Here is a 26,050-nt window from a genome sequence, read left to right as displayed (position 1 = left end):
TTCAATAAATGACAGATTCAACCTTAGCTATCAATTTTACAAACAGTTCATAGAAAATTGTAAGAAAAGATCATTAGCAAAGCCTCACAATTGGTAATGTCACCTCTGGGACTCTAAGGAAAATTTAAATGCTAATAAAACATGCAAAAACACACTCTTCATATAATTAATTATAATAGTGAGGGGAAAAAATAGAAAGAATGTCATCACTAAGTGAATGGCAAATTAAATTAACACATTCACCAATAACAGTCATTAAATATGCTTAAAATTTTTTTTTTCAATAGGAAAATGTAATATAATGTTAGGTGAAAATAACAAACAAAACTTCATATACAATGATTCTAAATATGTAAAAACGATCAAAAGGTGAATAGTAAAAAAAGGCTGAAAAGAAATATACCAAAGTTTCTGCAAGATGGAATATAATTTTTATTATTTTATATATTTTTCTTAGTTTTTACAAAGAACATGTATTATTTTAATAATAAAGAAAAGTATTTTTGGTAAGGACAAGTGATTTGAATCAGCATCATCCACAAGTTTGTGACTCTTTTCACCAAATATAAGGTCACAAGTTTAGGTACTGTCTTATATTTCCTTACCAGATTGTAACAACTTTTCCAACTGCTACCTGCATAACTTCACTATGCACTCTACTTCATATTATTCTCAAGTGCTGACGGTGTGCTCTTTCATTATTTACTTATGGTCAGGCATTTCAATAAGACTTATACACACTCCCCTCCTCCAATTTATTATGTCTGGCAGTACTCACTGTAAGGGAACAATAATATGAATTACTAAGAATTTCTCATTAGAAACCATGAAAGCCAAAAGAAAATGGAGCAATATTTTTAAAGTGCTGAAAGAAAAGATGTCAATCCACCATTCTTTATACAGCAAAAACAAAGAATAAAAGCAAAATATAAACATTCTCCAGTGACAAATAACCAAGAGCATTCATTGCCAGCAGACCTCTAAGAGAAATGCTAAAGAAAATTAAAACAAAAGGATGAGGAAAAGTACAGTACGTAAACACTAATCAAAAGAAAGTGGGATGTCTATATTAATATCAGACAATGTAAACTTTAAAGACTCTTACCACAGGTAAAAAGGGACCTTACATAATGATAAAAGGGTAGATTCACCAAGAAGACATAACAATTCTAAATGTGTATGCACCTAATGTCAGAGCTTCGAAATGCGTGAGGTGAAAAATTAATAGAAATGAAATGAGAAATGGGCAAATTCACAAGTAGAGTTGGAGTCTTCAACACTCTTTTCTAGGTAATAGAACAAGTAGACAAAATCAGTAAGGATATAAAATGACTATTGTCAAATCAACTTCTGATCTGAGTTTGAGTTTTATTTGGGGATAGGGAGAGGGAAACAGGAAAATGCATACAAAGTAAAGACAAGAAAGGGACCCTTTTCCACCAGGCTGAATTATAAATTCGATGAGAGTAGGCCTCCCTCATATCCCTATTACTTTCTACATTATCCAAGCACATAACGAGCATTCAATATTTTCTGGATAACTGACAGTGATATAGCAGTGTAACATTTCCATTTCTTCTACTCCCTGTGACATGTGACTTAGGTAGCCCTTGTGATTCTTCTATATTACCACTTCTACTCAACAGTAACAAAGCCACGTTCACAATAAAAAGTGTTGTATCATGTGATATATGCTATACATTATATATGTTGTATACCTGTGCATAAGTATATATTATGTATGCTATATATGAGCTATGCATGCACATATTTATGATAAATGTCATTTATTTTCCAAACTAGGACTGCAATGGTAAGGATAGGAAAATAGACTGTCAATTAAAGTAAGTGATCATTAAATGGGCAAGTCTTCCTCCATCAGTGACCTTAAAGTTGTTTTTCTGGCTGAAAGAATCTCCAACTCTCTAGGATTCCATTCTGATGATACAGGTTTAGAAAATGAAGATGGTAAAACCACAAAGCATTTGGCAGAATGCTTTCCAGGTCCTTAATCTTTCAGGCAAATACTCCTTGACATAGAACTAAGGGATTGGAGCGGGGTGGGGGGAGGGTGGATCACACTTCCTGTGCTTCTCACTCAGTATTCTCAACTAAATCCCTATCTATATCATGAGAGTTGCTTTGATTCAGGGCTTTCGACCGTTCAAGCTTTGTCATTCTTCACTGTTTTCCCTGCCACAAAGATATTTAATACCTACCAAATCAGCAGCAAACCATGACCATAGCCAACATTATCTGGTTCAGGTACCAACTGTTGCATACCACACTGCTCCAAAACTCAGTGGCTTAATACAACACCAATGTATTATTTTCTCTATTAATTCTGCGGGTCAGCTAGGTGGTTCTTCCACTCCTTGTGGTGTGTGCTGAGGTCACTCATGCAGCTATATTCAGAGGGAGTATGGTTGGGGTACACATCCAAGAAGACTTCACTCAAATTTCTGATAATTAATGCTAGCTAGCATGCCTTGCTACTCACTCCTCCTCCACTCCAGTAATCTAGACTGGCTTCTTTACAGCATGATAGCTGGATTCCCAGAGGAAACATTTCAAGAGGACAAGCCTCAATGTGGAAGCATTTATCAAGTCTCTGCTCACATCATGCTTGCTAACATCCTATTGACCAAAGCAGGTCACATGGCCAAGCCTAGAGGATTAAACAAAGGTGTTAATACTGGGCATCATGGTTCACGGAGGGCTACTTGGTTAATAGACTCCTACGTCATTTATATTAATTATGTTCACCTCCAAGCCTAAAGGCAAAAATTCTTTACAGTGATAATTTATTAGTTTTCAAAGAGCTTTCACATTCCATGTAACAGATAAGCACTCTAGATCAATTTTTGGTTTATTATAATGAAATCCTTTTAACATTTGGTGATTACTGCAGTTCTCTTGAGTAGACAGGCAAATATCTTGATTTTATTTCATTGTTCTTTAATTTTATGTTATTATTAGTTTCAAGTATACAGTACATTGGTTAGATAGTTATATAGTTTATAAAATGATCCTCCTAACTGTTCTCTCTCTCCTCTGATCTCCATCTAGCCATTACATTAATGCTAATTGCATTCCCTATGCCATGCTCCCCATTCCCATGACCAACTTTCAACTACTAATTTGTACTTCTTTAATTCTTCACCTCTTTCTCCCAGCTCCCTTCCCCTCTGGCTGTCACCACAGATTGTCCTCTATATTTATGAGTCTGTTTTTGATTAGTTTATTGTTTTTGTTCCTTAGTTTCCACAAATAAGTGAAATCATATGGTATTTATCTTTCTCTAACTTAGCAAATATCTTAATTTTAGATATTTAATATATGTTTACTGTATTCTGCACTAAGTGAGTCAGAGGAAACATGATTCTGACTTCATTGTATATATCTTTTTTACATTACCCTATAACGTTTACCTAGAAAAACAAAAACTTAACCTATTCAAAAAAATAAATAAATTTTAAAAATTCTTTAAACTGAAATCAAACTCAAATATATTAAGTAAATATCGAATTGTCATCATAATCACACAGAAAGACAATTTCTTCCAAAGAACTTCAGAACACATATTTTGAATGTACACTCTTAAAGAGATGCATTCTAAAGAAAGAAGGAAGTACAAAGAACCATTTTCCCCTCTGAAAAATTATCAAGGACACTAAGAAACTTTTATTAATGTGGTTTATATCAATCAATATTTAAATATTAGATATTAGAACCACAAAAGTTTAAAATGTTTTAATATTTCATTTATAATTATAAACCCATTATGTATTAACGCAATGCCATAATTTTATTAAAAACTTTTCAAAACAAAAAACAGTGTGAAACAGTTGGATTTAATACAAAAATTTCTGTATTCCAATTGGTGATGTTGTTTTGATTAAGCTCTATGAACAAAATACAGCCTCACACAATACACGGCTAGGAAAAAAAGAGCAGTATTTTAATAGCTTTTTCAAAAAACTGAATGTTCCACTTTGATATCATACCAAAACTTGACTAGTAGTAATTTTATACGCTGTGGAATCTGAAACCATATTAATGAACATTTCATATTTCATTGCATTAAAATTTACTTGCCTACTTGCACTTTGATTTTATAACATTATGCACTTATCATTTGGAAAACGCTGGTTCACTAAGGTATGCAGATCTTTCAAATATGGATATACTTCATTGCATATTTTTTTAAATGACACTTTTTCATCTCACAACTGATCTGATCATTATTGGGAGGCTGTCAAATTATGGCAACTAATACAAGTTTTCCAAAATTCTAATTTTCATTTTAAAGCTCAAATTTTATTACTAGCAACAAATACTTTCAATTGTGTCCTTGAAGCGGCAGGCTCACTATTTAAAAAAAAAAAAAATCTACCAAATAACTAGGCCTAAATAACCATAGTTAGTAGTTCTTGTATGTAAAAATGGCATTCCATGAAAACAGCAACTTACAACTTAAACAAAAGTGTACAAATGCTTTTCCTGAAAACAACTATATACTTTGGAATGCAACAAAAGTGCATTCTATCTTCATATAGAACATAAAAATACAGATATTCAAAGGTAGAGATTTTTTTAATAAATAATGTTTGCTACTTCATCAAGGTAATTCTTAAGTGAAATGAACATTAAAAAAAAAAACAGGGCGCACATGTACTTTGACTACTAGTACAGTTTGGTACATTGCCTTAATTCATACTAAAGGGTCAACATATTTACCCACCATTGCTTTCGCACTATCAGTTCAAATGCCTACACAGCAAAAAGGCAAATAACATTACAGCATTATTATAAAAACAGTTTTGACCTCCATATCCTGAAAGAGGTCTACAGTTCACCATTGTTATGTTAATGACAATAAGTAAGTATGTCAATGTTAGAAAACAAGAATTTTGTTGAGGGAAAAAAGTGGTAAAATTATAAAATCAAAGAAGTTAACTGACAACTAATGTTAAAATTGAAATAAGAGTTCAACTGCTTTGGAAAACTGTTCATAATAGCTACTAAAACTAAACATATGCTTAAGCAATTCCATTCCAAGGTATATACCCAAGAAAAATGAGTGTTATGTACAAATCTTATACACAAAGTTCACAGCACTGACTTTATATAAAACAGCAAAATAATAGAAATAATCTATCTGTCTGTTAACAGATGAATAAACTGTAGGCATATCCAAACAATGGAACATATTTAGCAAAAAGTGAAGTACCAATATACACAAAACATGGATGAATTTCAAAATAATTATGCCAAGTGAAGGAAGCCAGATCAAAGAGAGAACATAATGCATGAATATACTAACTATAAAATATAAATTTATATACAGAGGCAGGAAGCAATCTGGGGACAGGAGCAAAGAGAAAAATTTTGGTAATGGTTTCATTAATATATACGTACTTCAAAAATCAGCACAGTGTTATCCTAAATACACAGAATTTACTGTATGTTGATTATACTTTTTTAAAACTGAAAATTTTTTAACTAAAAATAAAAAATAAAGGCAGGAGGAGACATAGGAGTCAGACGGGAAAATTTCCATCATTCCATCAAACTGAAAATTTGAGGATTAAAAATGAAAATAACTATGATGAACCGAATTGATGAAAATACATTACTACATAATGATATTCAAAAAAGGGAAGAAACATTGTCACCATTTGAAGGGGTATTAAAACTTATACTTGAAAATTGGTAACTAAGAGAAAGAATTAAGCATTTATCCTGCCTTGGCAATAAGAACTGTATTTCAGAGTAAACAAATATCTCTAGCTAATAAATACATAAGACAGAACTAAAAATATGATTTTACAAACCCTAATTAAGAATTATCTCAGACAGTACTTATCTACTGGCGTTTAAAAAAAAAAAAAAAAAAAAAACAGCGTTAGCTTTTTCAGTACACGAGAAGCTAGATTTTTAAATAATGCCAAAGTAAAATTCTAGCAACAGAGAGAAACACGTAACTGAACAAAGGAGGGAGTAGAATGTTTATTATACTGTTTCAGTGGTCACAATTAACATCTTTTGTTGATTTTAGGTTTATACCCCACATATAAGTGATATAATGTAGTTTTCAACATTTTCTGTCTGGCTTATTTCACTTAGCATGATTATCTCAAGGTCCATCCATGTTGTCACAAGTGGCAGCAATACATCTCTTCTTACAGCTGAGTAATATTCCATTGTATATATGTACCACAGCACCTTTACCCAATCATCTACTGTAGAAAACTGGTTGCTTCCATGTCCTGGCCACCATGAATAATGCTGATGTGAACATCGGTGTGCAAATATCTTTTCAGATATATGTTCTCAAGAGTTTGGGGTAAATAAATACCCAGTAGAAGTATTGCTGGATCATATGGTAGATCAATTCTTAGTGTTTTGAGGAACCTCATACTGTTTTCCATTGTGGCTGTATCAATCTGCAGTTCCACCAGCAGTGTATGAGGGTTTCTTTTCCTCTGTGTCCTCTCCAACACTTGTTATTACTTGTTCTGTTGATAACAGTGATTCTATCCAGTGTAAGATGGTCTCTCATCATGGTTTTGATTTGCATTTCCCTAATAGCTAGCGATAATGAGCATCCTTTTATATGTTTGTTGGCAATTTGTATGTCTTCTTGGGAGAAGGGTCTGTTCAAGTCCTCTGCCCATTTTTTAACTGGATCATTTGTTTTCCTGTTGTTATTGAGTTGTATGAGTTCTTTGTATATTTTGGATGTTAAGCCCTTATCAGATATGTTGCTTGCAAATATACTTTCCCATTCAAATGGTTGTCTCTTTACCTTGTTGATGGTTTCTTTTGCTGTGCAGAAGCTTTTTAGTTTGATGTAGTCCCATTCATTTATTTTTGCTTTTACTTCCCTTGCCTGTGAAGTCAAATTCATAAAATCCTCTTTAAGTCCAAGTTCCCTGAGTTTAGGTCCTATGTTTTCTTCTATGCATTTGATTGTTTCAGGTCTTATATCCAGGTCCTTAATCCATTTTGAGTTAATTTTGGTGTGCGGTGATAGACGTCTAGTTTCATTCCTTTCCAGGTGGCTTTTCAGTTTTCCCAGGACCATTTATTGAAGAGGCTTTCCTTTCTCCATTGTATGTTTTTGGGTGTTTGGTCGAACATTATGGGTTTCCTTCTAGACTCTCGATTCTGTTCCACTGGTCTGTGTGTCTGTTTTTCTGCCAATACCATGCTGTTTTGACTACTGTCACTTTGTAGTATAATTTGAAATCAGGCAGAGTGATGTCTCCAGCCTCATTCTTTTTTCTCAGGATGGCTTTGACAATTTGGGGTCTTTTATGCTTCCATACAAATCTGATGATTTTTTGTTCTATTTCTTTAAAAATTGCCTAAGGTATTTTGATGGGGATTACATTAAATCTGTGTAATGCTTTAAGTAATAAGGTCATTTTAACTATGTTGATTCTTCCAACACAAGAACACAGAATATCTTTTATTTTCTTCGATTTCTTTAATAGGGTCTTATAGTTTTCATTATATAGGTCCTTCACATGTTTTGTTACATTTATTCTGAGATACTTTATTCTTTTTGTTGCATTTGTAAAAGGAATTATTTTTTCCACTTCTTTTTCTGACACTTCATTATTAGAGTATAGGAACGCTATGGATTTTTGAACGTTGATCTTGTATCAGAAACTTTACTACATTTGCTTATTGTTTCTAGTAGTGTTCTTGTGGAGTTTTTATGGTATTCTATTTAGAGAATCATGTCATCTGCAAAGAGTGACAGTTTGACTTCTTCGTTTCCTATTTGGATGCCTTTTATTTCTTTCTCTTGCCTGATTGCACTTGCTAGGACCTCCAAAGTAAAATTGAATGACAGTGATAATAGTGGACAGCCTTGTCTTGTTCCTAATCTTAGATGAAAAGTTTTTAGTGTTTCACCATTAAGTATAATGTTATCTAAGGGTTTGTCATATATGGCCTTTATTATGTTAAGGTACTTTCCTCCTATACCAATTCTGTAAGTGTTTTGATCATGAATAGATGCTATATCTTGTCAAAGGCTTTTTCTCCATCTATTGATTTGTGGTGTAACACATTAATCGATTTGTGTATGTTGAACCATCCCTGTGCCTCTGGGATGAAGCCCATTTGATCGTGGTGTATAATCTTTTTAATATGTTGCTATATTTGGTTCGCTAGTACCTTATTTAGGATTTTTCTTTCTGTGTTCATGAGAGATACTGATTTGTAGTGTTCTTTTTTGTGTGTGTTATTCTTACCAGGTTTCGGTATTAGGGTAATATTGGCCTCATAAAATGAGTTGGGAAGTATTGCTTCCTCTTTGACTTTTTTAGAAGAGTGAGAATAGGTATTAAATCTTTGAATGTATGTTAGAATTCACTGGTGAAGCCACCTGGTCCTGGACTTTTACTTTTTGGTAGGTTTTTGATGATTGTTTCAATTTTCATACTTCTGATCAGTCTATTTAGATTTTCTAGTTCTTCTTGATTCAGTCTAGGGAGGTTATATCTAATTATCCATTTCTTCTAGGTTATTAAATTTGATATTATATACTTTTTCATAGCATTCTAATAGACAATTAATACCATTAATGGTGGGTCAACCAGATATAAAATCTACTGATGTGACACAACACATATCACATAATGGAATTAACAAGATCTTTGTTATATGATAATACAAAATATGATAAATACCAACCAAGCCTTTAAATGAACCTTCTCCTTTACAAGAAATATTAAGGATAAAAAGAAAAATGCCTCCAAAACAAAAAAACAACCAGAGAAAGTTCAGTTGGATATTATACAAAATTGGTCTAGTCTTTTACTTTGACAAATTGTCGTGTTAAAAAAAGAAAGAGAAAGAAAAGACTGGCCTTTTTATAAAAGAGACTTAACAGACAAAACCAGATGAAATGTGAGGATCAACCAGTTATAATGGTCATTTGGGAGTCAATTAAGGAAATCTGAATATGTTCCGGGTAAGTAGATGAGATGAAGATTTATTGAAAGGAAACTGGATATTCAATTCTTCCAAAAAACAGGTTATAAAACAGTATATACAGTATGACCTCATTCAGGTTAAAAATGCACATACAAAGAAAGTACATGTATTAATGCTAATTTTGCTATGATGGAAATAGAATTTTTTACCTTACTTGTTTAAATTTTCTCATTTTACACAACTTACAGATATTGTTTCTGCAGTAAAAAAAAGGTCATTTTTAAATGAATCAGAATACATATATCAGTGGGGTAATAAGGCATATGCATTATTACCTTTGTACTGTGAGAAAGAAACTGATAACGGCTTTCGAAGAGATACAGAAAAAGAGCTTTGGAATCAAAAGTAGCCAAAATTTACTTCCTGTGATGGGAAATAAGGAAAGCTGTTTTAGGTAGTTATAAAACATGGTCAAAAGGTCTAGAACTATGCTATGCTGTAAGCTGCCACTAGCTACATGTAGCTATTTAAATTTTAATTTTAAATGAATTAAAATTAAATATAATTTAAAATTCCTTTGTCACACATGGTTAGTAGCTGTAGGAATTACATAGTTAGGCAGGTATGTAGTTAGGTATCAAGTACTATATACTAGGTTAGGTAAAGTATACAGTTAGTACACTGTACTGTATAGTCCAGATATAGAACATCACCATCACTGCAGAAAGTCCTACTGGACAGAGCTTTAGAGGTGGATGTAAGTGTGGCTCCTCTCACTCTTACCACCAACATACCACTCACTCCATCGCTGCTATCTTCAATCCCTAGAACAATGACTCTAGTTGACAGGTTCCCAGGGAAAGAATGCTTCCGCCATATTCCAGGAAAGCTATGTTAAGACAGTTCTTCATGGTAGCTCTGTACCTCCTAGATAAGCTTCAGTTCCAGACTATCTTTTCAAGGATGTCTATAAAACACACAGCCTTGGAAGACAGAGTATATTCCTCCAGTGTAGAGGGCAGATTTGTTTCCTAACCAGCGTAATAAAAATAATGCCTCCCTCCCAGCTAAAGGTTGGGCAGGTTTACAAGCAACCCTCTTATAAGATTGGGAGTTTACTAAGTTCAGGGTTTCTCAGCTATAACATAAACCCACTGTGTACCCAGCATTCCCCTAGGCTCACTTCCACATCAACCTCATAGCATTTGTGAACATGTGAACATGAAACTCAAGCTATCTACCATGCTTTGTCTTTGACCTAGGAGTCCTGTGTCCTCTGTCAACATCTATGAAATTCTGCCAGGCTAACTTGTTAGTTTGCCAAGTAGAGTAAAATAGCAGACCCTCCATAGTTCTTGACCTGGCTCCTTTAAGCTCATCATGCCACATAAACAAACATTTTGTCAGGAACCGAGGGGATCTCTGGGGCATCTCTTAGTATTCTCATGTACAGTAGTAAAAGTTAAGAAAAGATTGTAGGAGGTGCCACAACTGGCTCAAACTCTTCATTGACAGACTAGATTACCTACCTGGTAAGAAACCATTATACTGAGGTACTAATGGAACACAAAGGAAACATTGCCTAGCTGGTGGAAGAAAGAAGTTATAAAGACCAACTATGACCAGGTGACCACGTGCAAGTATGAGGAGAGTTTTAACTATATGTAACATCTTTCTTGCTTTGATATATAACATTATTTAACCTCTCCTACAACTCTTTTATATAAGATGGGTTGGTAGGAGTTAACTATATAATGTCATCCTTTAGGTATAAGATCTCAAAAGAGTATTCTCCCTTTTTAGAAGGGAGAGTGAATACATCTCCCCTTATATGCATTAATAATTGAAAGCTAGGCAAAAACAAATACTTTTGTTTAGATTGTTCTAAAATGTAAATACAGGTAGAAGGTTGTATGTAGATACTGAGTATTCAAAAAGGTAGACTGTGCTGTTATTACTCTGCCTTTCTGATGAAAAGCAGGGGCTAGAAACGCTAACACCAAATTTCTCAGATTCCCATGTCTGAAGGGTTCTGATTTAGACTCCACCAATGAGAGTCACTTATGCATGATTTGGAGGCAAGAAGAAGCTGTTATTCGTCTCTGGCAGCAGCTGGCAGACACGAGGGCAGACAGCAAAGACCGAGTCTGCAGCAGCTTCCAAGTGAGCTCCTGGAACAACATTCGCTTTACTGTTGCCAGTACCTTAGGTCACTTGAAGCAGTGTCTTGTGAGTCTAGTATTTTTTGATTTTCTCAAAGCCAGAAGTAGTTCTCTCTGACCCTCACCACTCCAGGCCTTCCAATGGCTTTACAAGCACTTAGATGATTTACTTTATTAAATCTGTTCTTGCTAAAATACCCAGGGTGGTTTCTATTTTCCTAATATAGATGGGTAGGATTTTGTCAGGTGGAGAGTAGAGTGGGGAAAAGAAGCAAGACACAATGTACGAAGGTTAAAATGGAAACTAAAGTTAAACAAGTGAGTCAGAACTATACTAAGTAGAGTCTGGGAGGACATAGATAAGAAACAAAGATGTATGGTTGAACTGAAGCAGGAAGATCAGATCACATAGGCCCTTGGAGGCCACTGTAAGGACTTAAGCTTTTATGCTGAGTGAACCCCTAGAGGTTCTGAGTAAGAGAGCGACATGATCTGATATAGCTGGCTGTTGTGTAGGAAACAGATAATAGAGGATGACAAGAGTGGGACCCAGAAAAGCACTTAGGAGATCGATGAAATAATAAGAGACAAATAATAGTAGCTTGAACCAAGATACAGCAGTATAATTGGTGAAAAGGAGTTGCATTCTGGATATATTTTGAAAAGATTTTCTCATGGAATAGATGTGGGAGAGTAAAAAAAAAAAATCTTAAGAGTAAAAATAACTCCCAGATTTTTGGCCTGAGCAACTGAAAAGGATAGAGTTGCCATTAACTGATAGAGAGAAGACTGACAATAGATTTAGGAGAGAAAATAGAATAAGTTTTGACAAGTTAAGATCAACATGCCTATTACACATCTGAATTGCATGTTAAGTCAGAAGTAATGGAGAGTGACTATAGGCTTCTGAGAAGGGAGTAGCTAGGTAAGAACCATACTTCAGAGATTAATCTGGTTAATGTCAGAGAAATTGGGAAGGGAAGGCAGAGTGGGTAGATACACTGAAAGCCAGAAAGAGATGGGGAAAAAGCTAACTGTAGTGAAGACAACCTGAACCTCAGGGTGGCAATGAAAATGCACTGGGGTAGAGGTTCTCAATGGGGCCAACATGACCCTCTGCGGGTATTTTGGAAATCTGTAGAAATAACTTTGTTGGCACAATGGTCAGGAGATGCTACTGGCAATGAGAAGGTAGGGCCAAGGGTTTCACATCTCTTGCAAGGGTCAGGATAGTTCCATGGAAAAAAATGTTTCTTATAGTCCACTTCTTTTCAAATGACTCACCAAGACTCCATACTTGTGCTAAACCTTACTATAATTATCTAAGCCTACATTCCAAATTCATTTTACAAATTAAGTATTTTCTGAATAATTTTACCATACATTGAAGTTTCCAGGAATGCAGCTACTATGCAAACTAAAGGACGAGAACATGCTTTTTTATGTGAAATTTCACCATTTAAAAACCACTCCACAGAAAACAGTGCTGTTTTTAGTATTTAAGTCACCAACAAAATGCCTGTATCTGTGTTATATTTGTAGGTGTCACCTACAAATACATTATAGAAGAGATCTGAGATATTTTGGTAGACTTCAAACCAAATATTAAATTAACAGACATATGGAATATAGGATCCTCCCTAATCAAAGTTATTTTAAAAATTATTATGGTCATTCTATATATTGTTAACTGTTAATTTTCATAGCATAATGATAAGAAATCTATCCAGGATAATTATCTGAAGTTGAATTTGTTTATTTTGGTGCTGCCTGTCACTTTTAAATCTTATTCTAAAACTGTCACCAGAGGTCCACCACACTTCTCTCAGCCACTCTTACTACCATTTTGTTTCCAATTCATCCTCTATTCCCACTGTAACTTAAAGGATACAGCCACCAAAGTTTTGTTATGAATTAGAGACAGAATGCAGATCTTAACAAGATGTGGAATTTCAAGACCAGAAATTTTTTTTCTGTGACAATTCATCACTACTCCTCCCAAGTCACTCAAAGAAATTGTTCTGATTCAATACATAAATGAGACCCCATTCATTTGCAAGTACATCTTACTTTCCCATATTTTCCATTTTGATAGTCTATAATTTGCTGGCATGTTAGCCCTACTTCAATTAGGGTTTTTTCCCTCTTTCTCTGTTATATATGAATTAGTCTGGCTTGTTATTAATTCTTGTTCAGAATAACTTCTGATCTGTTTACTTCTCTTAAATATAAACTTATCCATTGTAAGTATATGCATGTAGCTGGTTTCATATGACTTCTAATGTAATAGTATCTGAGCATGTCATACAGAAATACAAACTATTAAAGTACTTCTTTTTTTCTCTCTTTACATTATAGCTTACGCTGATTTTTTAAAAATTATGTATGTGAGGTTATATTTGTAGATCTGTAAATTTAATCTAGCAATAGTAAAAGGGATATGATAAAATACTGGTTATAAAGCATAAGGCATTGAGTCTGACATTACTGGAAATCACTGTATTGGAAGAAACAAATATGGGATGTTAAAAGGGTTACAAAAAAAAAGATGCTGACAAGAATATGTTGAATGACAGAGGTGTCAGAAGTGTTATTGGTTGGAATGTTCATGCTCCTCAGGATGAAGGCAGAGGAATAGGAATGAAAAAAAGGGAAAAGAGTTTCTCAGATATCCACAAATAATAGCAACAAGCCTAAGGAGCAGATGGCACTAAAAAGATACAGCAGAGAAATGCTAAGAAAATATGACATTCTGAAAAAAACAGGCACTGGAGAAGTGAGTTATCTATTAGAAAGGGTCGTCAGTTGAAGTACCAAGCAAAGATCAATTGTGGATTATGGCATTGAGGGCAGGGGCACTCCAGGAGAAAGCATTATTCATAATATCGAGAAAGTAGAAGCTAACCAAATGTCCATTAAGTGATGAAAGGGTAAGCAAAATGTGACATATCTCTATATGGAATTCTACTGGCCATAAAAAATGGAATATTAATATGCACTATGACATGGATATATCATGAAAACATAATGCTAAATGAAAGAAGCCAGACACAAAAGGCCACATATTGTATGAATCCATTTATATGGAATGTCCATAATAGGCAAATTTAGACACAGTAAGTAAACTAATGGTACTTTAGGGTTGAGGAGAGGAGAGAGAATGGAGATTGACAGTTGTTGGGTCCATAACTTCTTTTAGAGACAAAGGTTCTACAATTAGATTGGCGTAATGGTTGCAAAGCCTTGTCAACATACTAAAAACCATTAAACTGTACATTAAAATGGGTGAACTGTATATGTAAATTAGATCTCAATAAAGCTCTTATTTGTACCCATGGGATTCTAATTTATGGATGTAACTAAGTACCAACAATGGAGAGGCCAATGCCATTGAAAGAATATATTACTTACATTTCCCAAGAAAAGAGGGCACACCATGTCACAGAGGGTGATGGAGGAGCCCTAGTTTTGTTCAGGAGGAAAAGAGAAGAGCAAAGGGAAAGCCTAGGCCAGACTTTTTGGGAGTTTCCTCTAGAAAGACAAGGCAAGGCAGGGTAAACAATGTAAGATTGGCTAGCGTGAATAATTCCTGGGGGCGCTGGGCTATAGGGCTGTCTCCAGTTGTTAAGCGCCTGGCCCTGGAATGATTTAAAGCAGAAAAAATATTGGCTGGGTGTGTGAGAATTAGAGAAGGAGGTAGCTGCAAGCTATAGATTCAGAATTGGTTGGTTAATATATAATCAAGCCAGGATATTGCCCTGGGAAGGGCAGTTTCTCCCCAGGTCTGTAAAGCCCTCAAATGCCAGAGTATTAAGAATACAGAAAATATGAAAATATAGCTAACATAATTGGCCCTGTGATGAATGGATGCCAAACAGACAAACACCGAATCTAAGAAAACAGAACAAATACATACAATAGAAATTACAAGCTGATTCTAAAATTTATATGGAAATGTAAAGGACCCAGAAGAGTAGAAATAGTGTTAAAAATAAGGTAAAAAACAAGACAGAGAACTTATACAGCATGATTTCATACTTATTACAAAGCTACAATAATCAAGACAACACTGTGGTATTGCCAAAAGGATAGACATACATCAGTAGAATAGAACAACAGAAGTCCAGACAAAGGCCTACACTTAACAGTTGACTTATTTTCAACAAAGGTCTAAAAGTAATTCAATGGTGAAAGGAAAGTCTTTTACAAAAAAACTGTGCTAAATACCTGAAAGGAATAAATCTTGACCTTTACCTCACAGCATTCATAAAAATTAATTCAAGATGAATCAAAGACTTAAACATAAAGTTAAAACCATATATTAAGTTTCCAGAAGAATACACAGAATATCTTTGTGACCATCAAGCTGGCAAAGATTTTTTAATATTGTGGATGAAAGTTCTACAGAAAGTAGCCTCATAGTGTGATCTGATCATAAATTCTCAAATAAACAGGTAAGGATGAGTATTCATGCCCTAGGCACATAACTTCTTTTATTTTTTTTGGGGGGGGGGCACATAACTTCTTTTGTAAAAGGTTTATCTTTGCCGCAAGGAAGCCCTCTCCACTGTTTCTGTGCATCTAGGCTAATACAGCTTTGAAATGACTCTTTTCAGAACCACCCTCAAGAGACCTTCTTAACTATCCTGTAATCTGTAATCCAATCCCTCTACCTTCCTTTCTCTACCTTCATGTAATATTCCTTACATTCACTCCTTAATTCCAAATTCATCAAAGTTGCAAAGTGACATTCTGGAAAGCATTTTTCTCATTCTGATGGGATTTTGCTTAGCATATCCTCTGCTTGGTTTAAATAAATTTTTATAAAAATTCTGTAAAAGTTTAGATGTTCTTATATTGACAATATACAAAAGGCACTAACCATAAAAGAAAAAATTACAAATTAGACTTTATTCAAATTGAAAACTTCAAAGATATCATTAGAGAAATAAAAAAGGAAGCCACAGACTAGGAGAAAATACTCACAATGCACACTTGGCAAAACACTCTTATCCACAATATATAAAAAACTCGTACAAATCAATAACATAAAATCAAACAACTTCATAAATATAAATGATCAATATGCACATGAAAAGATGCTCCTCAGCATCAACAAAAATTTGCAAAATGCAAATCAGAATCACATCGCTACCACTTCACACTCACGAGAATGGATAAAATTAAAGACTTGTAATATTGATGGAAATATGTAGCAACTGGAACTTTCATACACTGTTGATGCAAATATAAAATAGTATAACTATACTAAAAACAGATTAGGAGTTTCTTATAAAGTTATATATATATACATCTAGTAATTCCATTCCTATATATATATACACCAAGGAAGTTAAAAGATATGTTCACGAAAAAGCACTGTACAAGAATGTTCATAGCAGTTTGATTCATAATAGCCAAAAACTGAAAAACAACTCAAACATCTATTAACAGATTAAAAACTGTCATATGTTCATACTATTGAATATTACTCAGCAATAAAAAGAATAAACTGCTGATACAGCTCAGAAATACTATGTTGAGTTTAAAAAATCACTTGCAAAAAATTATACATTATATGATTCCATCCATATGAAATTCTAAAACAAGAAAATTAAACTACAGGGTGCAACTGGAATAATTGTCGCCTGGCTGTGAGGGAGGGGTACTGACTAGTAATAAGCATAAGTGAACTTACAAGGTAAGGAAAATAGTCTATATCTTAATTCAATTTATTGATGAGTGTTTTATATCCATCAAAATTTGTTAAACTCATTTAACAAATTCATTTAAAATCATTACATGTCATTAAATGTAAGATGTACATTTAAAATGGTAAAATTCACTGACTATATAAAATAGCCACACAAAAATTGCATTAAAAAAATACCTTTGTCCATCTGCAAAGCTTCACCCCAGAGTGGCTCCCAATCAACTGATACCCTAAATGGAAAAACAGAGAACACTAAATTGATTCAAAGCCTCATATCAAAAGGTGTTTATAAAACTAGCAAAATCATTTTTCTTTCCTTAAATGATGGTAAGCAACAACCCAGAGGCAGAAAGCATTAAAATTCACCAGGATGATAAAACAATTTAAAATGTGTATGCATATAATTACATTCAAAATATATAAACAATAGGCTAATCCAAAATCATGGGGAGAGATTGTTAACATTGCTCATTATCTAACAAATCTCATAGACCAAAACTAAGTAGAGTTCTAAGATCTGAGCAACACAGTAAACCTGATCAAAGACACAGGGCACTGCACTCAACAACTATAGAATGCACAGGTTTTTCAAATACACAAGCAACATTTATAAAAATGAACCATATGCTGGGCCATAAAGCAAAAGCAAGTAACAATATATTTCAAATGAATGCTTGGGGAGCTCTCATCTTTAAAATAAATAAATAAATAAATAAATAAAGGCTCAGAGGAGCTATAGGAGATTAAAATAAAGAAATATTGCCCAAAAAAGTGGGAAAATCAAATTATTGTAACTACAACCTAACATGAATTCTCAGTACCACTTTACAACCTATCATTTAAAAGTTTTGAGCCACATGAGACATGAAAAGCATGGAAAAGCCGTGTCAAAGTAATCATACTTCCTTTTTTAACAAACTAGTAGAGCAAACAAGTAGAGCAGTCTGATTGCAGAAAGTATTTAATAAAGCTTCTCATGAGGTTTCAAGTAATAAGCTGTAATCAAAAGTCTCTTGCACAAAAAGACTTCACTTGCAGATAAATGAGGCAAAGGGAGAAATACAGTGTGGATGATGGCATATGTGGATCAGCAGCTGGTTAAATACCCATATTCACAGTGTGATGATTAATGGAACAATGTCAATTTGTATTACAAGTCTGTAGTGGCAATATTACAGGGTTTTGTCTTTTATTTTCTTCCACATTAAATAAACATCCTGAATATTAATAAACAAAGCACTTCTTATCTAGTTGAAGATGGAACTCAGTCCAACCGAATAGCTAATCTCAATACAGAATAAACATTTAAATGAATCCCAGAGAAAATTCTAGTTCTTCTTTTGGATTCCTGTATTATGTGTTGTTCATATCACTATCATAGAAATCACATTCTATTATATCGGTTCTTTATATTATTCTTTCCCAAGATACATAGGCTTCTATAAGATTTTGCATTTAGTTAGGTACAAAAAAAAAAAAAAAGCACAGAACAGAAAGAACTGTAGCTGACCACAGCACCAAGATAGCTAACGGTATGCAGTTGCTAAAAACCATAGTGCAGAATTCTGCTTCTGACCAAGATGGAGTAAAGAGGGTTTACTCTTCTACCTGAAAACCAAAAAAAAATGGACAAAATATATAAAACAACAGTTTTCAGGACATGAAACATCAGGCAACAAAGGATGATGATCCCAGAAAGAGGGGAACCAAAGTGAACACTACCAATATTCAACCTTACTGCCTTGAAAGTTTCCAGGCCCTGTAGCAGGGAGAGGCAGCACAAAAAAAGCTGGGTGTTCTCCCTGAGTTGAGGACATAGAAATGAGAATCTGAGGAGCCCACATGGCTAGAGTTAGCAGGACTGAGCACCAGAGAGACAAAAACTACAAAAAGATTCTGCAGAGGATTACTGTAAGAATTTGCCTGAGTACTACTTAGTGCATATATGAGAAAATGGGAAAGAACCATCTGAAGGATTAGAGCTATACCTGGTACTCACAAACGGCAGAGAACTATGTCTGTTCCTGCCAGCCAGACAGGAAACTAGATTCACAAGGCAGTGGGCAGACTACACAGAAGTGTTTTGCCTCAATAGTAGGATGTTATTAGCTATATACTCAGCTGGCTCTAGTCTCATTTAACAAGTCATAAAAAATTAAAAGGCTCAAAACTGTTTCCAGGTAACCCAGCCTCAGAACAAAACTCAAGAATATTTATAGGAATACAAAAATATCTAGCATCTGATAAGGTAAAATTAGATCTAGCATCTAATCAAAGATTATCAAGCATATAAAGAGATAGGAAAACATGACCATAATGAGAAAAATAATCCAGCAACCAAAACTGAACCAGAAATGACCCACATTAACAGTTTAGGATTTTAAAATCGTTATAACTGTGTTCCATAGGCTCAAAAAGTTAAGTAGAGATGTGGAAGATATAAAAAGACCCAAACTGAACCTCTAAAGACAAAAACTATAATGTCTAAGCTAAAAAATACACTGGATAGAATCAATGGAAGATTAGACATTAGAAAAGAAATTATCACTAAATTAAAACTGGAGATATAGCAATAGAAACTATCCCAAAATAAAAAGCAGGACAGAAAAAAAGAATTTTAAAAAATTAAAATAAAATCAGTGAGCTGTGGGTCATATTCGAGTGGCCTATTATACATGTAATTGGAATCCCCATGGAAGAGAAGAGAGAAGGGGTGACAAAAAAAAAATTGTTAAAGAAATAATGGCCAAAATGTGTCCAAATTTAATTAAAATTATAAATCCACAGAACCAAAAGGTTCAACAAATCTTAAGTAAAAAAAAATATTAAATTGCTCAAAATCAGTAATTAAGATAAAATCTTAAAAGTAGCCAGGGGCTAAAAAACATTACATTCAAAGAAACAAACAAAAGATGACTGCAGAGCTCTCATCAGAAGCAATGCAAACAGTTAAACAAAAGGACAGAAAAAAAAATCGTCAACCTACAATTCTACATCCATCAAAAAATATCCTTCAAAAGTGAAGGCAAAATAAATCCTTTTTCAGATATACAAAAGTTCATCACCAACAAATCCACACTATAAGAAATGCTAAAAGAAGTCATTTAGGCAGAAAAAAAGGCTATCGAGAGAACTAAGACCTACACAAAGGAATGAAAAGCGCCAAAAGTGGTAACTATATGAAACAACATATGATTGTTTCTAATTATTTAAATTTTTAATAGATAATTGGCTAAACCAAAATAAATAATAACAATGTAGTATGGGGTTTATAACATAGGTAAAAAGTAAAATGTATGATAGCAATTTCCTATAGGCTGAGAAAGAGAAAATAAAAGCATACTATGAAGGTTGTTCTGTAGAGGAAGTAGTATAATACCACTCAAAAATATACTGTGATATAATAGAGAGATATAGTATAAAACCTTGAGCAACTACTAAATAACAAAAGAGTACAACAGCTAATAAGCCAACAAAGGATAAAAAATAGAATTATAAAAAAATTAATCTAAAAGGCACAAAAACAAAAAAAAAGAACATCAACAATCATGAGACAGAAAACAGCAAAATGATAAATTTAAATCTACCATAAAATCACTTTAGTCTACATATCCTAATTAAAAGATTATACACACATATATTTTATACAAAATAATATTTACATACAATATTTATAAACTTATATGTATCATACATATAAAATCTGTATATGCTTGTCTGTCTCTTCTAACAATTTGACAGTTCCTTGAAGGAACTATCTTGTTTCTCTGCATTGCCGTAACTATCACAAAAAAGGTTCTCAAAAACTATAGAGAGGAGGAGGAAGGAAAGGAGGGAAGTCAGTCTACTGACTCCCAATTCACCTCTTTCTTGTATAAGAAACCAATATGATTTATATATCCAACTACAGCCTCTTTAATAAGGTATGACCACAAAAATCCAGATATACTTCTACATAAAACACTTCTAATTAACCCAGCATAATATCGATATAAGTTGTTTTCTACATTTAATAGTTTCCCTTAACAGTGATTTGTAAAAAACCCAGTAATGGCATTTTCTATCTGCATACCTCAGCTACACTGATGTCAACATCCCAATAAACTAAGAAAAGAAGAATCTGCGGACCCAGGTGGCCAATATACAAGTGGTCCACAGAAAATAGACGGTGACTCCTTAAACAGCTAAAACTGGCACAGTAACACAGCTGCTGGGCTAACTAGAGAAGGATTTTTTTACCTACTATTCTCTTGGCAATTCTGTTTTATGCTTCCTCTTTTAGGTATTAAATTAGAATGCTTAAAAGTGCAGTATTGTAACAATAATTCTTGAGGATTTTCACCTTGTTTAGTAAGGGCTTCTCGGAGAGCGGGAGTTATCATAGCTCTCCTTTCACTGGCTTCATTCTTCACTGTGTTCCTGAACAAACCAGTTTTCTCTTCTTTGTGCTCCATTTCTCTCTGTATTAAAATTAAAAGAATGAAATCCAGAAATGACAGTGTACAATGAAAATAACAATCATCAACATGTATCATGGATAAAAAGGTTTATCATGAACCATGGCCCACAACCCTGGTCTCTCCAAAGTGACTACATTTCTATCCAGACAATGATCTAAAGCAGGGGTCCCCAACCCCAAGGCAGCAAACCAGGCCTATTAGGAAAGGGGCCGCACAGCAGGAGGTGAGCGGCAGGCAGGTGAGCATAGCTTCATCTGTATTTGCAGCTCCTCCTCAGCACTAGCATCACCAATTCAGCTCCAACTCAGATCATCAGGCATTAGATTCTTATAGGAGCACTAGTCCCTGGTGCCAAAAAGGTTGGGGATTGCTATTCTAAAGACAAACTAAAATTTATTATTCAAAAAAAAAAAATAAGTACATACTCAAACACATACACCCACCAAACATAAATCAATAATCACTTATTTAGATGTCAAATACTTTAGTACACTGAGTATAAACAATTGCATAACTTCAGCACGTTATTTCTCTGAATTTCAATTTCCTCAACTAAAAAAAGGAGGGGGGGAGAAGTATCTATGGAGCAGGAATGTATCGAAGATTAAGTAAAATAAAATCACCTGGCACAATGCCTGATACATAATAGTTCAATAAAATATAGCTACTGCTGGTTATTACATCTGCAAACCTCAAATACAAATGCTCTGGGCTGCCCAGACCACTAGGCTCAGAGACCAAATTACTCTATCACCTCCCACCTGCTGCCCCAGTATCTCCTTTTAGAAGATCCCATGGGGGAAATTTGTCTCCAGTGATAGAAAGAAATCTGAAGGATAAAACTGATCATGTTTCCTTTGGACTTTGACCACTAGAAAATTCTACAGCATACCTCTGATCACATATAAGGTCTTGCATCATGCCTGTCTTGTATTTTCTTTAAGTGGCTTCATATTACAAGATGACTCTCATTCACTCTTTGCACAGGATTTCTTCCTCTTTTTAAAAAATCTTGTTATATGTTTATAAGATTATTAAAGCCATCTCAATGTCTTTTTGGAAGACGATAGAGGACTAATTAAGATTTTTGAAACAACACACAAATTCTGTGTTACACGGTAGAGGAAACATTAATCAGATCTTAGTAAGAGCTGCAGAAATTCAAAATAACATACCTTGGCAGCAGCTCTACCACGAAGCCCTAGTCTACCCTCAATGCCTGTCCATTTACAATATCCAGCTCTCAGTAAATCAGTAAGGTAATACCCTTTCTAACCTAAAAATGAAAACACCTCATAGATGACATGGTGTCTGAGATTTGCACCAAATTATACAGAAGGGAGAACAGTCCATGTTTGAAGCTAGGCAATAGGTGACAGGGATTCACTATATCACTGTCTACTTTTGTGAATGTTCAAAGTTGTCTATACAGTAAAGTGCAAAAAGATTTTTAAAAATTTTTAAATAGAGAAAAGTAAACTATTGAAATTCAGAGTTAACATCTCTACCCTCTGTTACTTCTTCAACTTGCTCTGAAATAAGAAGTCAGTGAAGTCCATGACTCCAGAGTCAAATGCACCAAATGAGAAACATAAGCAGCCTACAGTTTATCTGTCCTATAAATCTGCGATCAAAATTACTAAATATAATCAAAATGCAAAGTTAATAAATAATTTTGCTTCTGTTAGCAGAGGTCTCAGCTACATATTTTCAGATGGAACTGAAAAAACATACACAAATATCAATCATTTGTTCTTATCTATTATGAAAGTAATCAGCTCAATGCTGGGTGTTTTATAAAAATAAAAAAAAAATTAAAAGCCTCCAGTTATTATTTTAAGATATTTAAAAATAAAAGAATCAATTAGCTTTTTTTAAAAGTCTATTTCAGACTAAAAATCAAAGAAGTGCACTTGAAAAAGAAGTGCACTTGAAAAAGAAGCTTATTTGCTTACCCCAAAGGCCACATAAACTAAAACTGGACCTAGCTCATGGCACTGGCCTCTGACCACTGCGCTCAGAGCTCCAGAGACACTCTCATGTGGTTTAAACAAACAAACAAACAAACAAACAAACTTCTGACCAGTAATGAAATGAATATACTCTTTAAAAATAGTCATGAAACACCATCCATGTCCCATCACTAGAGAAATTATCTATTATAAAATGTGACTGTAGGCACTCCAGATTCAATCATTCAAATACAAAGTTTATACGGAAAGAGACTGGAGGTTATAATTAAAAGTCTTGAGCATTCAGGACAAACAGCATTTATCCTTCTTTGCCTCTATGGCCAGTCAGTCCTGTCTTCCACAAGTAGCATCAACTTCATTTCTGAAAAGAAATACAATGGTTCATAACACTCCACAGAAGTGCAAAGCACCACTCAAATTCTAATTCTAATCTCCTCGCTGCAGACATTTACTGTTTGCCTAGAATATAACACCATAACAACTAGTAGGACCTATATGTTTTTATTTTTTTATAACTGCTATACAGTGTAAGAAAAATAAATGACGATTTCAGAATTGGTCAACCTTTATTTCTCCCTCTTCTGTTCACTCTACTTGACAATGGGTGAACAAGTTCTAATGTTTTAATCCTAAACCTATTGGTCCTCTCCATCTGCAAGGCCATTGCTTTTAGCCAAGGCTTGGTTTCTCCTAAGGGACAACTGCCAACAGCCAAACTAAATGGTCTGCCTATATCCAACCAATACTTCCACCCTTTCCCAATTCTCAAACCCATCACACTTGCCTTGAAAAAAATGCTTACCCTCTCCAAGCTGCTGTTTCCCAACATGCAAAAAGAAAAGATGATTATAAGCTAACTTCCTAAGCACTTGGGAAAAGTACTATATGAAAGTGAAAAGTTCTTTATAAACAGATAGGACTATATAAATCTTATGTAATAATGGTAGCAAAAAATGACACTAATTTTCTTTTTTAAAAAAACACACACACAGAAAAAGACATTATACAATATTACCTAACTCATTTTCACATCATCATCCCATAAACCCCAAAATTGGCTAGGATAAAAACAAGGAAAAAAAAGTGATTTGTTAAAGATCTTAAAGATCTTAAAGGTAAAATGCCACCTAGTCAAATGGCATTTGCAACAAACAAGCTTTTCATTATCAAAGCATACATTTCTTCTGGGAAAAAAAGTGTTTCTCATTGTCTATTTAAATCTATTTATTTTATTGATCCTTGTTTATCAGCAGGTGATTCCCTTCCTTACCAATTCATGCAGAAAACATTGAATACAGAATATCTAGATTCTCTAGAGGTCATTTTCCTAGAGTCAGTCTGTCTAGGCCTGGAGCCTTGCCAGCATAGGGTAAGGAACTCAGTAAATGTTGGCCAAATAAATGAATAAATGCTTCAAAACTATCAGACAGCTATTTCTAGCTCTAGAAAAGCAGATCCTACTTCTTTGAGTAACTGATTCTAGATCTAGTAACTTTCAATAGTAAAAAATCTTCTTCAGGAGTAACTAAAACTCCTGCTGCTGCAATTTAACACCACGTTTGAAGATTCCTATTTCTCTAATAAAAGAATCTCCTATATACCACTCATTTGTCAGAGCTCAGTTTTTAAATGACCAATTTTCAACAGGACTCAAAGCTTTTTGTGTATATTAGGTTTTAACGAAGCTTTGTGAACTTTCTGAAAAGCAGTTTGACCAGGTGTGTCAAGAGCTTTAAAATGGTCTTCCTCTGACCCAGTGATTCTATTTTGGATAACCTGACTTACTTAAGATATTCCAGAATTCACTATTAAGTGATCCTGACTGCCCAGACCATGGGTGAGCAAGCTGATTCAAAGGTAGTGTCTCAGAGTTCAAGGGATGCCATGTTTTATTTCTGGGTAAATTAAACACTGGAAGCCTTAAAAATAATTATGAAAGGAGAACTAGTTTCATATCATTCCACTACAGTATTATGTAAATTTATAATTGGAACTGGGCACACTGAAATCCTTTTGCAAACTGAAATGTTTCTCTGGTGAGTAATTACCAAGCATTCACCACTTATTTCCAATACTAATAATACTGTGATACTGGTATCACCGTTTGCCTGCTTAACCAGAACATGCTGTGAGGAGTATTTTATTTACTGCAGAAAAAAAAAAAAGTAGTGATCCTTTTTATATTTACAAATCAAAACATGAGAGAATCAGAAAATAACCCAAGAATTCTCAGGCTCTTCCAGATTCCTTGTTCTCTAGACTAACTCTTCAACTTCCATTCTAGGAACTTCTCCCCAAGGCAAGGAGAAAAAAGGAGTGAAACAAAGAGATAGAGTCTAGGCTTGACTCCACCACTTACTTACCAGCCAGCCGTCCAATTTTGGACAAATTGCTATATTTCTTAAGCCTGTTCTTACCCTGTAAAATGGTAAAGTGGAGATGGTAATAGTATGGCTATGAAGGTCACTGTGAGATTTTAATGAGATAACCAATGTGTACTTTGATTTCTCCTAATACTCTAAACCTACACTGGAACACCCTCTCTCCCAAACCCACTCATCCTATTCAACCAAAAAGACACTGCTTCCGATTTCCTTGAGGATAAAGCTCACATCCCCATGATAGGACATGAAAAGGCCTGCAGGATCCTGTCCTTGCCTTCCTTATTTCACCTCTCCACACATCTTCACCCCCACTCAACTCTAAACTTTTCAAACTATTCAGAGTTCCCCAAATATGCTATGCTCCCTAGCACCCCATCCCATCTTCATTTGCATCTATCTTCTT

The 26,050-nt window shown here is 34.2% G+C and overlaps 1 protein-coding gene across 2 annotated transcripts in view; it reads right to left on the bottom strand.

Annotated features, from left to right (window-relative positions):
• The window catches only part of LOC107507429 (S-adenosyl-L-methionine-dependent tRNA 4-demethylwyosine synthase TYW1), a 182,541-nt gene that overhangs the window by 121,863 nt on the left and 34,628 nt on the right, over nucleotides 1-26,050 (bottom strand). For both annotated transcript variants that reach the window (XM_016138517.2, XM_016138518.2), the window contains exons 8-9: nucleotides 21,173-21,290; nucleotides 17,008-17,060 (exon numbers count right to left, since the gene is read on the bottom strand). In XM_016138517.2, the coding sequence (XP_015994003.2) occupies nucleotides 17,008-17,060; nucleotides 21,173-21,290 (171 nt within the window). The remainder of the gene's footprint in view (nucleotides 1-17,007; nucleotides 17,061-21,172; nucleotides 21,291-26,050) is intronic.

Source organism: Rousettus aegyptiacus, unplaced genomic scaffold (genome assembly GCF_014176215.1).
Source record: "Rousettus aegyptiacus isolate mRouAeg1 unplaced genomic scaffold, mRouAeg1.p scaffold_m13_p_8, whole genome shotgun sequence".
In the NCBI taxonomy this organism is placed as follows: Eukaryota; Metazoa; Chordata; class Mammalia; order Chiroptera; family Pteropodidae; genus Rousettus; species Rousettus aegyptiacus.
Note: the sequence above shows the minus strand (reverse complement) of the source record. Positions and strands in the feature narration are given on the sequence as shown.